The sequence below is a fragment of the Chelon labrosus genome, assembly GCF_963514085.1.
Source record: "Chelon labrosus genome assembly, chromosome: 13".
Lineage (NCBI taxonomy): Eukaryota > Metazoa > Chordata > Actinopteri > Mugiliformes > Mugilidae > Chelon > Chelon labrosus.
Window position 1 is genome coordinate 3,371,692 of NC_140346.1, and position 18,315 is coordinate 3,390,006.

Consider the following 18,315-nt stretch of genomic DNA (forward strand, 5'->3'; position numbering starts at 1 on the left):
ACCAAAATGCCAGGGCCAGAATGAACAAATAATACAAGCAGGGCCGACACAGTGTCAACGTGCCAAAGAGCTACGAGGATTATTTTAGAATCACCTCACACTTCGGACCGGTTTGTTTTGCACCATAGAGAGTATAAACATCCCCACCTCATCTACAATAAACAGACGAGAGAGCAAGAGAAGCTAAGCTGGAGCCATTCAAACAGACATTTGCGTGTGTGCCAACAGGAGGCCGGCACACGGAAACGTGTCCTTCAAGAGACATGCCTTAAAAAAAGCCTTCCGTGTCAATCTCCGGGCTACTTATTACTCTAATTGGATTATTACTACAGTTGAGCCCCTCTGTATGCCTCTTGGTTTCAAACATGACAGTAGCAGTAACTCTAGCTGGTAACTGTGTGCAGAAAGAGTCTGCTAAAAGTGGATGTGGAGCTGGAAAGGGACTTGGTATTTTAAGAGTATAAAACATAAAGTGTTCTGTACACTTTTATAGGATGTGTCTACTTTAAAGTGTACATCATAATCACACAATGTTTTAAATATTTGTGGTAAGCTGAATATCTATTAAATACATAGCTATAGAGTGTAAGATAAGTTAGGACTGTAAAAGAAAAAGGTATTAGTTGTGTCAGTAATCCTTCTAAACATATTAATAAGTAATAGTAAGTCTTTGCTGAATGAAATGAATAAAAACTCACATTTTTCTAATAACTTAATGATTATGATTAATGATTTTGAGTCGACGTAACAGGATAAGGACCTCATGTTCCGGCAAGAACATCACATAATGTGAAATACACTTGTCTTCCAATCAGCCAGGGGCCGATACGAGTGAACATAGAGGTTTCTCTCAAAGCTACACACACACGTTGACAAAAATCTCCAATGGCTGTTCGGCATGTTCCCAGCACCTCTTCTCTTACAGCTCTACTCCCATTAATCTCACACACCTCATCATGGTCCCAGCACCTCCACCCCCAAAAAAATCTCATATCCTCTGCACACCTTTACCTCCTTTCTGGGCTCAGCCACAGCTACGGAACACCACAACCAATAATCCCCCCCCCCCCAGCATGTTCTCTTGCACTGGCGGTAACCATCCCACCACCCGTGCACCGGTGCCCTTTGTGATACATCTTAACACAGACATTTATTGTCTTCAGTATTACTATTTACACCTACTGTTTTATTACTTCGTGTATGTGTCTCTCTCTTTACATTTAATGTGTGATCTGACACCTGGTGTATAACTGTGGACTGACATGTCTTGATTTGACAAGGAGTAACAGAAAAGAACACATACAAGAAACAAACCGGCTTTTGAAGAAATTGTCACCCAGGAGACGTCTACAATGAGGCTTCAGACCTAAAGTGGAGGTACAAATATAAACAGACACTGAACACAGGAAAGAAAGACACAGTCAAGCTCTCAGATAGACATATCAGAGGACAGACAGACAGGGACAGATTGGGCAATTAGACAAACATACAGAGAGATCATTCCATTACACAGAGAGACTGACATGGCGGCGCTTGAGACAATGGGCCCCTTCAGCATACTACTGAGTGTTTATGTCCCCCGTCAGTCTGCATCACCAATGTCCCCCTGACTGCTCACAGCTGACACACACACACACGCACACACAGGCAAAGACACCTCGGTGACCTCCCAGGCTGAACTTGAACATGCACACGCACTGCTTTGCGTTCTGTCTCATGTCAATGTATCAGGTCCCGTGCAAGCATCAAGCCTCAGTACTGTATGAGAGTGTGTTAGAGAGAGAGAGAGAGAGAGCAGAAGAGGATTAATGAATGAATGGGCTTCTGTTGGACTTTATTCAGAGATGTTGTGTTTAATGTCAGGAAACACCAGTCAAGTACGCTGACAGCGACATCTGTGGTGAGAGCAGACAAGGAGATCCTCGTTCTCTGAGTCTGATTCAACCCTCCACATCCTCCACCTAACCACAGTTTCTTATCTTCTCACTGGGTCATATTGATCTGGTTTATGTGGCCAGAGTGGAGTGGGTGTGCTAGATAAGAAGAGATAAAGAAGAAGTGCAGGTCATTTTGTCTTGTCCCATTCCACTCCCACCTCATTCTCTTATTTCCTCCTAAAATCACATTCATCTCCTTCATTATCTTGCTTTTCTATACCCCCCTTGTTCCGCCTTTCCCTCCCCTCATTTCCCTGTCTCCTGCTTTCTGATACCAGCGCATAAAACACACCAAAAGTTTTCGCTGGAGCTGGGTAATGAGGCAGACCTCTGACCTCGCCTTGATGACTTCCATACCTGTGCATGTGCAGGAATATATGCGGCTGTGTGTATGTGTGTGTCTGCAGCTGGCGGCTGACAGCGACATGACTAATGAGGGCTTGGGACAGAAATAATAGGTGGGAATTATAACACCAAAAGGGTACAAGTGCAAAGGAAAAGGAAGAACAAATGACAGAGCACTGGACAGGATGAGGGGAGAAGGCAGAAGGAAGAAAACAAAGGAAAGAAAGTCTAAGATTTAGAGAAGAGTTGAAATCATTTGAAAAGTAAAGCCTACAGCAACAAAAGGTCCACAAAGAAAAAGTGTTGACTACCTGGGTTTTAAAACTGCTGACACTGCTTTGCTTATGTATGAACATCAGCTACTATGAATTATATTTAGTCTACAGACTGTGAGATTTCAGTAATATTATATGTTTAATGCAAGGCATGTGGCGCAGCATGGATCTAGTAAACTTGGGTACAACATCAAATTTGATATAAACCGGCAAATGACACCTACTAGGACAGGACGCAAACATCGTAACGCAATACATCGGCACCACTAAAGTGTTAAACAAGAAAGTAAAGCAAGGAACAAGCCATTGCATAATAATAATACTATTTATGTCTATAGGAAAATATTCATAGAAGAGAAGGAGGAGAATGAGGACTTCTCATCCAGGCTGCAGGCAGCATAAGTGTATGTACTGATGATGCACAGTACATGCACAAGATGAAACCAAAAATAATTGTGATATTGTGTCGATAAGCGCATCATTTCATACTGTTGTAGCAGCAGTCACACAAGGTCTGACACTGTGGGAGGCATTCTTTGTTCACAAGACCTTTCACAACGGAAATCTGTGATCCTCTCTCATAGTGAAAAGTACGACCACTTTACTGGAGCCGGGAACAAAGACCAACGATATCTGCAAAACTCTTTCAGGTTGATGAACTTTCATCTGGGGCAGCCAAAGATCGCAGTGTGAAAGGATGTTAAGTTACTGCAGCCGATCCCTGTAAGCATACTGTAGTATCAGTGGAGACATATACTGCCTTAAGCATTACAGCTAATTGTTATATGGCATGTGAAGTAACATCCCTGTTACTGCCAGCCTTGAAACAATGAAATGTAAAACTGTATCCACAGGTTATCAGCCAGGTAAATGGTCAAACGTAGTCTTTTGAACTTTCAATACTATTTGGTGTTTCTTGAGATAATCATAGCGTTTACATAACTATTAGCAAAGAGCAAACCTCTATTAAGACAGATTAATTTTGGTACCATTAATTTGGTACAAGTGACAAATCGGCTCTGTTAAAACGAGGACTCACAAAGGAGTTTCTGAAATTGAAAGGCTTAGACAGACAGACATTCTAAGACACTCGATCCCGCAACGGAAACCAGACTTTGTGGAGTAGCACAACCTGGACAGCACATTTGGGTGTCTGGCAACACCAGCCTGCAACTGTCACACTCAAGGTCAAGGGTCATCATGAGCCGACAGAACAGAACTTCGTAATTATATGTGATAAATGTAATCACACACAGGAAGCATTCTCCACTATTTACTGGCTTAACCTTGTCAGATGTTCCAAGCTGCTAGCAAAATAGGGTTGAAGCTTCACGTCGTTGGCTATTAGTGAGTTTGCCGAGTTCCCAACACCTATATAAAAGTAACAATAAAAATACATAATAATGACTTAATAATAATTCAGCACCAATCATATTTATAGGGATATGTTTGCATGGGACCTTGCAGGGTTACGCAAGAATAGAATTAAAAGGTCAGAAAAAACAACTAAACTTTTCCATCAGGCTGTATGTTGTGATAATGATGCTATCTGGCCCAAAGAGATCTCTTCAGTGAACCCTGCGCTCCTGCTGGATCAGATCAGTGCCCATAATGGCTGACTGCAGCCAGAGGGTCTCGACATAAAACACGGCGCCAAGACACAAGCGAGACAGATGGACAAATAGACAGATAGACATTCAGACAGACATCCTGTCTCAAACCGCAAATAGATACAACAATTAAGTATGGTCTGGTCATTTTCATTTCACTGACCTTCGCCCCTCACCTCCCACACATAAGGAGACAAATTACTACTGCTGTTGGATTTGGCCAACAATTCCAGCGCAGGCGAACATGCGGTGTGAAGGCTGAGACAGCGCACATAAATCATACCTGTATTTGATCTGTGGGGCCCTGGGCTAGCTGACGATGTGACAGCTAGCATGCACCCTATGTCTGTGAACCCTTAAGGGGCCGAAATGGGTCACTTGTTTTGCAGGGCAGTTGAATTTTCAGCTGTGTATAAATCTGGTGGTGAGTGTTGCCTTTTATGAGTTTGAACATTTAAACAATAAAGTTAGAATTATTATCATTATTTTTTAAATGCAGTTATCTCATTTATGTTGAAGGAAGGGCATGCGATTCAAACAAAGTCTGCTGACTGACGTGTCAAGTGATGTCCAGAACTGGCTGTGAAACTAAATGATGGGTTAGAATGGCTGTCATTCACAGTTTTGATTTCACCCAGAACTGAATGAGATAAAATATAGATATAGATATAACTTATGGGAACGCCACAATATTGCTCATGTGAAGGGCATAGTTTTTTTTATTTGTGTTACTGGTTCTATTGGGTCAAGGTGTACAAACCTACAGTAGCTCGTGCAATGTAGGCCACAGGATGAGAGCTTTGTCTGTGGTAGACCTTGGCATTGTTGTACTGCAACAGCTGCAGGTATGTGTCAAATCAGATGTGATCTTCTCATGAAGATTCCTTGACTTTTACCAGAAAGACTTAGACCTTACTCAAATAGTTTTTTTCTGTTTCTACAGACGTGTCATGTTACCATGACATGTCTGCTTCCTACGGTGCTATACAGTACGTTCCATGTCAAAGCCAGGCAGGGTATATGTTCACCAGTACTTTACAAGTTGCATGCACTGTGCACACATAAAACAATGCTTTTTCCACAAAAACATCACCAAAATTATACAGCATCATTCTCTGGAGTCCCTGGAGAGATTACCATGTTACCTCAGGAAGTGCCCTTCAAAGTTTTCACCATTGTAATTGTACGGTTCAGATTCAGACTTTGTTTTCTGCATTTCAGAGCCAGTTATAATACCCCAGAGGTGGCAAGTCTCCAGGCTAGGCGAAATCAGAATTACATTAACACCCAAAGAGCATTTCATCAGAGCCAGCAGGGCCCCGTGGTCCAGGACACCTGTAATAGAGTTTCCTCTCTCGCAGGCGCAAAAACATTTAAACTCCTTTTGTATGGAGGGTTTATATGTTTCCGTCTGCAAGGAAATATGCTGCTGCAACTGATCAAATCAGGGCAAGCAAATTGCATTTGTCAAGAGAAGGATCAAATGCTAGCAAATACAACAAACATATTAGCAGCCTGATCTACACAGAATACCCTTGGCAGAGTGATAGTATTAGATTAACAAAGTAACATCGAAGAAGAGAAAAATATGTGAAGAAATCCAAACTGACTCCTTTCCTCTGCTTTCCGTTACTGCACTGCACCTCTGCGCACTGAGGAATTACTACAATTGCATGCAAAGAGATGTATTAGGTTACTGTGAATTCAGCTAAAGAGATGCTGCATGCCAATCTCAACATAGTAAGTTAGGATAAAGAGATATAATTAATCTTCTAAACTATCGCGCCCTTGGATAGCAGACGGCATTTCTCAAGTTCATATAAAAGCGATCTTAGAACAAATCATCACTTACGTCCATTATTCTCACTGTGGAATACATGAAAACTATCAAATTCAAACCATTTAGTAATGGGAAAATGAGATATTTTTCCTGTTTGTTATTTAAATAAACAGAGACGGGGATGTCTGGTATGTATTGGTGTGTGAAACTCAGGGGAGAGAGAGAAAGTGAGAGACTAAGGGGCCTGACTGTCTGACAGACAGACAGGCAGATGGACAGGAACTTGGCATTAGGGAATATGTTTCTGCCAGAGAGTGGTCCATAAAGACTGGAGGAGGTCGAAGGGCACCTCCTCCATAATGACTCATCATCGCTCAGTGGTGTCCATGCTGGGATGGCCCGTGTGTGTGTGTGTGTGTGTGTGTGTGTGTGTGTGAATCATTGTCTGGAAGAGAGGGCCAGTGGATCTGAGTGATAATATAAACAAGATCCGCTATTCTAAGCCTCTGGGGAGAAAAGAGAGATGTCCCTGTTGTTTTATCAGAGTCCTGGCCAAACACCGTCACCCACAACGTCAGTGAATCCCATCGTCAATGTTTTTTTGAGACTGAGGAAAAACATGGGGGAGAAAGTAAAAAAAATGGCATGCACTGGGATAAGAAATATTATAAAGTTTGTAAAACAAATGGAATTCCTTCTGTTAAAGGCAGACTGCGTTTGACTTCTTGGGGCAGGGTAAACACCACTGGACAGACCTTGTCATGGCACCAGTTCCCATGGTAACATGGTAGGCAGCAGAGGCAGAGCCGCAAGGGAGTTGTGGCGATTTCATGAACTGATTTTTTTATTCACAGCCAGTCATTACTTTTACTACAGCACGGCCCGAACTGACCACTAAAAGGGCGGCGCAGACTGCCAACACCTTGTATATGGAATTCATAAAACAATGGCTCACACTAAATTCCCTTGCTGCATTCTCAATCAAGCTGCTATGGCAATGGCTGTGTCCGTGCACATTTATGTGCATGCACGTGCAAGGGGCCATATTTTTTGTTGTGCAGCACTGGATGAATATCTCCATTTCTTGGCAGCTGACAGCCTGTTTGTCATCCACTCCACAACCAAGTGCTGACCTTCAGCAGCATAACTACCATTATCCTGCCATACCTCTCCTCTCCCCTCCCTTCATCCTTACATTTCCATTGCCTCTCTCACCCTATGCCTTTCTCAACCCTACCTCCCTTCCCTTCTCCTTCACTTTTTGCTTTCGTCCCCTCTACAGCCTTTGTCATTGATCGCTGATGCGATTGGCTGCCTCCATGCTCAGTAATGACCTGCACTGGTAACCAGCCGGCTGCTCCTCTCGGCCCCTTGTAGATTGAACTGTCAGATGGCAGCGATTAATGGCTGGGCAGAGAGACACAGACTCACACCTGCAATGTCCTGCCAATCCTCTGTCCCATCTCAACTCCAAGGAAGTGTGTCCAAATACTATGTAAGTTGTTATGCTTAGATGTCTTTTAGCCAAGGGAGGTAAGGATGTGAATACCGTGTAAAGCTGTTCTTTCCATACATGTAAGACCCTTAGAGTATGCATTCATTGAGTCCTGCTGCAGTGGCTGATGGGAAGTGAATTGTGAGAGTTTGTGCAGTAGAGTTTAAAGGCATCAAAAATGTAAGTACATAATTTCAATGACAGATAGACAGATAGGTACTCAATGCTCTTTTAGAATCCTAAAAAGGAGTTTTGCCAAATTTGAAAATAACTAAACCAAGCTACATTTTGCTCCTCTACTTAAATGACAGCATGTAATCATTATTTGTCCGTATGCTATACTTTGCTGCCCCCTGCTCCTCTTTATTACTGTATTAGTTATGATTGCACTCATAATCATTTGCTTATTCCACTGTTCACACTTGAGTCACTGCGAGCGAGAGAATGGATGCCTGAAATGCTAACACATGTTACTTCCTTGAACAGAGATGAGTGGGGTGTTTGGTCTGGTCTCGCTCTGTCTGCCTGTTGAGCTGAGCACTGCAGGCCCACGCGGCTGTCCCGTGTTGTACTTGGCCGGCCGTCTGCTAACTGTCAGCGCAGTATCTCCTTACACTGATGAATGGAAAGTTTCCAGACCATTCCCAAAGCTTTCATTCCCTTGTTCCAACGCTTATCCAGAGGAATGGCCGAGAAAACAGGGGCTCCTCCCTCTACCTACCAGCCTCATTCAACGGAAGTGCCAATATGGAGACGGGCTGAGTGGCTCAATTAAGTGTCAACTGTGAATTATGTAAGTATTTGCACATATGTTTGCAGATTGTCTTGTCTTGCACATTGAATTGTTAATATACATAAAACTTGTCCATCAATTTATTAAACAAACCAATGATGAAAAAAAAATATATTATCAGAAAGACCCAAAATCACTCTAGCTTGGCTATGTGCAGAAAGAATAACCCCAGTTGCCTTGGACATCTCTGTATTTGATGTTCATTACTCATCCTACCCTTTATTCTGACCAGCCTCTCTTTCCTTTCCACTAACCATACTTCACCATAAGGATGGTTTCAGGCAGGTGATCAACAGTTGTTCACCAGACGTAGTGACTTTAAAAAGTCCAGCCAGTCATCTTGGCCATGCTGACAGAAATCTGCTGAGAAGGACAACAAATATAGTGGCGCTTTTGGTCACCTCCCCAATCAAAGCTCGTCTTTCTGATCAAATGAAAGAGGACGCACCTGCCCACAATATGAAGTATCACAGCAAAATGTGTGAATACCTCCCTAAATTTGAGATTTCAGTTTCAAATTTTTAATACATTTGAAAAAAAAATCTAAAAACATGTTTTTCATTTGTTGAGTACAGACTGATAAACAATATTGCAATATAATCCAGTTAAAATTAATTCACTGACTGATTGTAAATTCACTTCAAAAAATGAAGGGACATGAATAGCATCTGAATCCACTGTGAAATGTTTCCTCCCAAAAGGGGGCGAAAGAGAAGGAGCAATGGAAGGAGAAAGAGGGAAACGAATATGATGGAAGATGATAGACAAAGCAAGGAGGAAGACAGATGAGAAAAGAAATGTGGAGGAAGTGAGTGAAAGAAAGAAAAGCCAAAAAGAGAAAAAAAGATAGACAGAAGATAGAAGGAGCATAACCCTTTGAACAGTGAACATGTGAATATCAGGCCAGTAGGGGTTTGGCGTGGTGTGTGAAACGGAGATAAAATCGATTAGCTTGTCCACTGACCCAGTGAGCTGAGGGGCCCCCCATTGCCCCAGTCTTGCCACAGCCCTGACAGAGACGTCCAGGCTTCGAGGTCCCTAGGGGTCGCCTCTGGACACTGAGGTGAACAAAGTGGTGCCCTCCTGTCAAACTAAAGCCCTCAAGCACCAGCAAAACAACAGACCATGCTGCAATGCTTCACTGCTCTCTGATTCCACAGGAGACAGAAAAGATGTAGTGTAGGCTGCTGAAAGAGCACGTTGTGCATAAAAGCTGGTGCTCAAAATACAGAACTGCAATACTGAGAATACTGTAAGATAATGTCAGCTAACTGAGAAAAAAAAAATCAGTTATTAAACTGTTTAGTAAGTTCATAAGTGCCAACCTTACATTGATTGTTAGAGAATGTTAAATTGAGTTTTAGAGACACCATCAATTTGCTGTTGACACAATTACAGACACTGCCCGGTATTTCTTGGAAAATGGCTTGACAAATTCTTGACACCTGTTGACAGGCCCTGAAGCCTCTCCCTATCGTTTTATCGCCTTGTTTTCCTCACATGATTTCCTCAGTCAAATCACAGGGTGAGGAGCACCTCTTTGATTCCTGGCTCATTGTAGTGTATTTGACCTTGGAGGTCACAGAGTGGAAAGAAGTGGATGTGTCACCGCTAAGCTCTTCTCCGTGTTAGAATAATATTCCTACGGTGCTTTTAGGATGCTAACGCTAATCAAAACAGGACATCCTGAGGAGGGCCGTGCTCTCTCTTCCCTGGCCCCACTCACCGGCCGCTTTATGTTTTTGTGTTTGCCGAGGAGCGACAATCCCAGGAAGCCGCGAGAAGGGTTCATCAAAGCTCCAAGCGGGGGGCCCCGGCTGCAGGATCGCTGGAATGTGGCGTGGAAAGGAATCTCTACTGTCCTATTGTTCCCTTGTTTCCTCGGTCTCATCACACGCCGGCACGTCCAGTTCATTTACAGGTAAGAAGCGCTAATCAGGCCCACATTCTTTTCCACAGACACATTCTTTCCTCTGCCGCGACCCTGGCTGACCAGCAACACTTGTGCGCACACTGAAAAGTGCATGGCTTATACAGACACATAGAGAGGAAATCAGGGACAGATCTCTAAGGACAGGGATGTGATGTTTTCTTTTCTCAGATAAGGGATTTGAAGTGGAACAGTAAGGTGAACTTTGATGATGCATGCGTCCCGGATAATAATAAGTACAACTTCCAAAAACTGGAGAGGTGCTTGACGATGTCCATGAAAGAAGAAAAAAAAAGAACTGGGAAGAAAATGTGGTTCACAAAGCATACATCAATATCGTCATCATTTATTTGGAAGTCCTTTGTGTAAAAATGTTTCAAGTGTTGTACACCCCAAGAAAACTAATTACATATTCTGTGAATCTTTAAATTTATCATCCTTAATGTCCCTAGATGATAATGACAAATTCTCAGTTTATCATGATCTTTATTTTGGCGTTGCCTTGTACTGCAGCACAGCCAAGGCAGCTGCTATCAGATCCAATCAGGTGAATGTGGTGCAGTCCAAACTTCATCAGGAAGGTCCCAGCTTTGATCACATCGCCTCCCCTCATCTCTCCCGTCCTGCGGGGGCTAGAGGTCAGCGCTTAATGAGTTTCAGGGTGGAGAGTGGGGGGCTCGTCATGGCAGAGATAAAAGGTGTACAGGAATCACATACACATTGTACGCAAACACATACATGTACACCCCCTGACTACATCTGCTCTGCCCTGCTCCCTGACATGACCCAATTTTGCCCCCGTTAATCCGAAATGACTATCCTTCCTTGGACCCTCCCTCGCTCACTCCTGCCGCTGGGGCCAGCCTGCTCCACCCAGGGAGATCCCCGAGCAGAGCTGGAACACACTGTTATCGCCACATTCACAAAACGATTGTTGGGTAATTCCTGTTTATAGCTGTGTGTTCCCTCCAGTGCGCAACCACTGTTCTCTCTATCAACCCTCCGGGACAGCCATTAAAATGCAGCGTCCACAAGCAACAGAGTGTCACACGCGCTAGTTCAAAGACATTTATCTTTGTTTCAGAGGAACTTTGGTGATATCAAAAATGAGCAACAGGACCACTAAGATGAGCAACGAGAATAAAAGAGGAAAATCTGTTTCTTAGACACACTAAATGCCACTTGGGGTAACTGGATGTAGACAAGCTGTTGACAAGACTTCCTCAAAAGAGGTGTGTACTATGTAAAATGTTCAAACTGCTGCCAGCAAACACACATGCAAAAAGCACACATATTGGCAGCTAGCATGAAGTCATATCAAAGCTCTTGTTTAGTCTTTGTCTCCATAAAAGCGCTCAACAATGTAGTAAAGTGACTTAGGGTAGTTTAGCTGATGTGAGACATGAGGCCAGAGTGTCGGGCCCTGTTTCTACCACCTGCTCCAGGTAATTGATTGGAGCATATAAAATGATTGAGTTTTTTTAATTAGCTAACAGACATCTCTCCCCAAAGCGTTCCAAGAAGTGCTAACTTCACAGCGTCTCATTAATAGCCCGGGTGAACTGCGCCATCAGCAGTCTGTTGACATTATATCTCCTCAGACATCATAACGACACACAAATCAGTTTGATGTCTGGGTAAACTTTTCAGCTCAGCAAAATGCCATTCATCTCGGACCAATTTGTGATGAGAAAATGGCGGGACGTCACGCATTTGACAACCCCACTGTAAACTCGAGGGCCTTTGTTTTGTGCATGTGCAAACTCAACCAAATAAGCGCATAAACATGCTCACCTCCCTTTCAAGCGCGCGCACACACACACACACACACTATAAAAATATGCTTAGCTTGGGACTGCTCTGTTGATAATGACCTCAGCCTTGGCACCGTACTGGGCCAGACCAGACTGCCGACAGACTGGAGGCTTTTGTGTGGACTCCCTATCTCTAACTCCATGACCTTTAGGGGGAAGAAGAAAGCAGAAATGCCTTTTTTATTTAGAAGGGGTAAGGCTCGCTCATTGTTCTCTATTGGTACAGTTTCCCTGTGGTAAACACACAGTGGTTCCCAGGCTTGACATGTTGCTGCACACCCTCCTCCCTCCATCCATCCCCTTGGTGTTCCCACACTGCCCTGTCTGGACCGTTGCACCAGTAACCCCCTCCCAACACACACACAAAACAACACACAGGCACACCTCCATCAATGTTCAAACACCACACTTTATGCATTATGAAATTCCTCACATATAATCAGAGATGGCAAAAAACTGTTTAAAAAGAGGGAATGGAAGCCCCTGGGGCAGGGCCACTGTGCCGGGCCTCAGAGGGGACCAATGACAGGGTCTGGAAGCTCCCTAGTTGCTTGGGACAGGGGCCATCCTTCAAGTGGGTGACAACAGTGCATAAACAAACCACTAACCTCGTCAGCTCTCTGTTTACAACCCTGCGACTGCAGCACTGGACGACTCATTAACATCAGAGACCTTCCAAAAGAGCCATTTTAGGAGGGGGGGGGGGGGGGGGTAACCCCTTCTTCCATCGTAAGAGAGGAGGAAAGTGGACTACACGCAAGACAGATGGGGGCGTTGATAGATGAGAGGGCCCGGGTCGTAGTCAGACTGCCCCCAACAGTCCCATCGCACTAACACATACACAGACACACACGCACTTACAGCTCAAAACGCAAGTAATTCACCAAATAAATGTCGGTGTGTGTGAGCATATGTGACTGTGACATGTTTTACATTCCGTGTGACGTTCAGCAGCTTTCCCTTTACAATGTGCTCGTTTGCAGTGTTGCTGTAAACAGATCACATAACTGTAACACACCATGTCTAAGAAGTTAATGCAGGCATTCTAATGATACAGCCACAAACATTTATGAGTTTGTCTACGGTTTAATACAAACTTAGATATAAAGCAATAATATAAACTCAAAAACGCCAGCACCTTGTTATGCAGTTCTGAATCTTGCACTAAAAATATACTCATAATTATGGAAAGTAATTCCTTTTATTTCAAACACTATTTTCAAATTGTTAGTGAAGACTCTTTAATTGAGCTTGACTGAAGTATTATCATTTTTACATTCTGTTCGTCACTTTAAAAAATAGTTGGCAATTTGGTTATTTATTTGCATCAGAAACCAAGTTCAAAGCAAAAGCTAACCAAGCAGGACAATAGAAGGGGGTAACTTCTGCCGGGGCCCCGGTGATTCTTGACCCAGTCCATTACCGGAGGAGATATGGGACATTTGTATACGCAGCTTTGGCATCAAGCGGAGCGCAGGCAAAGAGCGCCGCTCCGGGACAACAAGGGCCATTTAATGGGGGTCTCTATTTCACTTTCCTCGCGCCGGCCCGCTCCCTCTCACCTTTTAAATGGGCCGATCTATTAACCGTTTTAATGAGCTCCGCCAGACAAACGCGGGATGCATGGCCCATTGCACAATGTGAGGAGGACGACGCACTTTTCAGCTCCAGAGGAGAGAGGCGCTGACGGGCAGCGAGACACCAAGGCCTGGCTTTCTCACACATACACGCACACACAGCTTCCTCTGTGCCAGTCAGCATTGTCAGAATAATAACGCGTCTAAAATAATGAGAGGGCCCAGTTTCTTTGGAGACACGCGAATGGCATCGAAGTGAGCGATGGCTGACCAGAATTTTTGTGGTGAGCAAACGGCCATGGCGCGCCTCGGGACGCACATCGGATTTAAAAGCTCCATTGCCACTTGTTTCTTTTTAAACATTTTTCACCTTACCATCTATATTTTTCCAGCATTTATATCCCTGCAGGTGTTACTCTAAGCGGATCGTGTGAGATTAATCGTCTTTGTAATTATTTCTAACAAATTATCAAAGCACTCTAAACACATTGTAATAAAAAGGTTTTTATTGAGACACAAGTATGCTAAGTGGACCTTTAATTAGGCCTGCACCGAGATAGTTTGGATCACCAAAGCCACCCCCCCACCATCCCTCCTTCATCTCTCTGTGGCCAACAATTCACGACGGGGTGCGGCCTGCACGCCTTGGCTATACGTAGTTGGGAGTTTTAGTGGCGCACCGCATTACATCTGGACGCGCGGACTAATCAGTCAGCCTCCATCCATCACTCTTACGTTTACCACCTCTCCATCACCTCCTCTATTACATGCAACCCCCCCTTTTTTTTATCACACGACTGCTGCGAGGAGGGAGGCACACACTGAACGCATTTACCAGCAGAGCCCTTATGAGGGGTCTGGGAATTTAAATATTCACTGTTGACACTGTGCAGACCTGGCTGGGGGCCAGGGTGGGCCCGTTTCACCGGGGGCCCCAAAATATTCCCCCACTCTAACTTAGGAGGCACAAATCCTCCTCTGCCATCTCGCAAATAATAATGTTTAGGAACTGGCGCACGTGCATTAACTGAATGGCTTTAATGGGGAGCAGATATGTAATAAAGTTGCAGAAATAAAAATAAAAAAACGTCAGTATTTTACATTAAAGAGAGACCTACAAGCAAAGAAAGACAAGCTTTCTTATTTCCTGTTGATGAGGGACATGTTGATGATGATGCCTGTGTGTGTGTGTACAGCTTCTGTGTGCACCATTTTAATTCTTACACGCCATATTCTTTTCAGAATGCAAATACAGTAGCATCTACTGTAATACTTTATATCTTGATCAAAGTGCACCAAGACGTCTGTGTAGCAAACTAACCTGCTTTTACCTGACCACATAAAACTTCTCTAAAGCCTGTGGATTGTTGACCTAAGCTGCCCGGACCATTTTCTTGCAGCACGCCATATTGTTTTATTTACCAGCAAAAAAATACATAAAAAAATATGAGCAGTACAAACCTTAAAACGAGATGCATGCATGACTGACTGAAACTCTAAGTCTTACCTCAGCAAATGTCCTTCATATTATTTTGTAATTTATGCATAATTGCAAACACTATTACAGGTCTAGGTTAAAAGTTGCATTTTCTGCATAGTTTTCTATTAAAATATATATATTTTTTCCATGAATGCTCTGCATTTTGCATGCATCTCAACAATTAAAAAGTTCTCTCAAAAGACAGGAAACAGAACAGAAATGAAGGCAAAACGCTGATGAAAAATACACGTAAAGCTTGACTAAAGCAACTTCAGAAAAAATATGATTCTTAATAATTTATTGTTGCAGATCAATGCATGATTAGCCGTATCAATCACCTCCTTGCATATTCTTGATTGCGCTCAAGCAGTTAAATCGATTTAATGGAAAAAGTGTTAATTTAATCAGACTCGTTGGATATTTTAAGCACCTTTCAATGAATTTTGTAAACAGTGAGACGCCTGCAGTAATGAATTTGCATGGAGTCTTAACTGAAACATAACTCCATCCAAAGAATTAAGACATCAACATTTTCGGTGTTCCGTGGAATTTAACAATCGCCACATATTACACATTAACGGGAGCTCGGAGTGAGCTGCATGACTCACATACACGAACAGCTAAAAGCAAAGACTCCCCTCCCTGAAACATTTACCATGCCTGTCTAAATCCTCGTTTTCTCCTCGTTTCTCTCCATCAACCTGCTTTTCCAAGTTTCTCCCGGAAAACTGAAGTGACCAGCAGCCCCACAGCAGCAGCACCAGCAGCAGCAGCACCAGCGATCGCAATGTAACCGACGATGCACAGGACGTGGGGACTTTAACTTGCAATACACAACGCTACACTACAGCGCCCACTACATGCAAAGAGCAATTCCAATGCTGGAGCGGACCTCTCGCAGAAAAGTTCTCCCATCGCTCCCTTAACTTTAAAGTTTACACTCTTCTCCTGACCGCCTTTCCTTCTTTTCTTCGCGACAATATCACTTTGCTGGTTCTTAACAGACACAAGTGAGGATTGTGATCTTCTGTTCGAAATGAAATCGTTACACAAACTATTAATAGACGCGACGATAACAGCGACAGTCTATAGGTATATAAGATGGCATGTTTGAAAAGAAAAAAAGAAAGGGATGTTGCACCTACTCGTGGCCAGTTTCCGTGCCCTGCCTTTGGACCTCATGGTGCCAGTCTCTCGGCGTGGGTTTGTTTGGATTTTTTCCCCCCGTGAATCTTTTTTTTTCCTCCTTTTTGTTTTTTCTCTCTGTCCTTTTTCTCTGGGTTTCTCAATCCAAACGCGCTATCTCTCCAGCATTGTCAGTCTGGACACCTTCGCACATGCGCACAGCTCGAAATCTGCCGGCAGCAAGTGCCAGAAAAAGTTTGGGACGATTTATCACTTTGATATTAACGTGATCTGGTGCGGCGCGGGGGTGAATCGTGGACATCTCCCCTTTCGTGTCAGATTTTCAAACGGCCACCGAGGGACAAATAGGCGCACTGCAAAAAAAAAAAAAAAAAAAAAGAGAGAGAATGCACAAAGTTGTTGCACTTTTTCGGGCGCTCTCCTGTATTTAAGGCTTGAGAAAACTTTGCAATCGAGGTTTTGTTCTATGCATGTTTCACTTTTTACGTTACACTGAAATCACATATATCCAGATATTAAATCTACAAAATTTAAAGACAAAATCCAACAAGTTTAATTTAACAAATCTACCCCATGCAATCGATATATATATATTTTTAAAGAAATAAAAATGTTTTTTTAAGCCGAGCACTAAATGATTTATCAAGATGGATATATTTTTTTGCAGTGCAGTCAGTCAGAACCCTGGATCTATATAGTGTGAAGAACATTAATTATACCAATCCTCAATCCTCATTCTGCGCACCTTTTCTCTTTAAATGAAGTCACATTAATCAATGTCCCCTTCAAGGGTGTGGCCATTAAAGATTTTATATATTTTAATTGTGTTGTGAGTATTAAACAGAATATGGAAAATGAATGAAAAACTTTCCCCCTCCCTCTCAAGCTTGGGCACCCCCGACTGACAGCTTTAATATGAGAGTGCCCGGGTTTTCTCTCTCTCTCTCTCTTTGTGCTGACAATTATTAATATGTTAAGTGCTCAGTATTAATGGCCGTTTCAGACGTTTCTGTTACAGTGCGCGAATTTCATCACTTGGTAATTGCTAAGGGCTCGAGAAGGATGTTTTTACTTGATTTAACTTGGAAGGAGAGCAGCTCCATCAAGAAAGGAAAAGAATTTCATCTCAGCGGGAGGAATAATGTTGAATCCATTTTTTTTCTTCTGGATTTTTTCTTTCTTTCTTTCTTTCTTTAAAAAAAAAAAAGGCCACACTCAGAAACGCGTGCCATCCAGGCACTAAAAGTCAGTAAAATCACTGCATGTCTTCTGTTATCACATAAACATTTTATGGATGTATTTTTAGAAAGAGCCAGCCACAAAACTGCAAATCGTAATTTTTGTTCATTGTATCGCTAAAACGTATGAGAAAAAGAACCCCACAGTCCATACATTGATATCATAAAGGTGCACCCCTACTTGACGGGATATCATTAAAGTAATTGGCAATTAATTAGATCCGCAGGAGATCGTGCTGACCTTGCAGATGAACTCTTTAATAGGTTGTGAACTAGAGCTATTGATTCCAAAGTGTGTTGAAATTGACTGAACTCGTGACATGATGTCATGTCATGGGGGGAAAAAAGAATCCATAGAAAATTAAAACATATAATATGGTAATATGACAAGGCCAGTTTCAATACAGTAAACCCTCTTGAGTGCGCACACTCCACTTTCGTCTTATAGTAGTCATTTCAACAACCTCAAGAAAAAATATGTCTTGAATCTCACTGCAAAGTTGCAAATGTGAATACGTGATTTATACCTAACTGGTAGAACAGCACCACAAAAAAAGTGTTTCACGGGCATTTTCTCATTTAATTAACATTTTTAATATGTACTTAGTTGTCAAAGTTGCCAAAAAGTAAGCTAAACTAAGCCGGGATATCCCAGAGCTGCTCTACCTCCAGTTTAAGGAGGTTAATAATGATACTTGTGGTTGTACCTCACTCTACCTCTACTGTAATGACATAAATGGTGCTATTAAGTGGGTTGCGCCTTTACACCGTGCCTGAGAAGGTGGCGCGCCGGGCTTACGCACAAACACACACTGAGAGAGAGAGGGAGGGAGAGAGCGCTCAATTAGCCTAAATGGAAACAGTTTTCCTTCACCGCAATAACTCACTCTCCTCT

The 18,315-nt window shown here is 42.9% G+C and overlaps 1 protein-coding gene across 1 annotated transcript in view; it reads right to left on the bottom strand.

Annotated features, from left to right (window-relative positions):
- Positions 1-16,218, bottom strand: part of mecom (MDS1 and EVI1 complex locus) — a gene marked incomplete at its 5' end in the record, with an annotated part of 121,209 nt that extends 104,991 nt beyond the window's left edge. Inside the window, one exon of the mRNA XM_084558766.1 lies at positions 16,182-16,218. Within this exon, the coding sequence (XP_084414892.1) occupies positions 16,182-16,218 (37 nt within the window). The remainder of the gene's footprint in view (positions 1-16,181) is intronic.
- Positions 16,219-18,315: the final 2,097 nt, after the last annotated feature.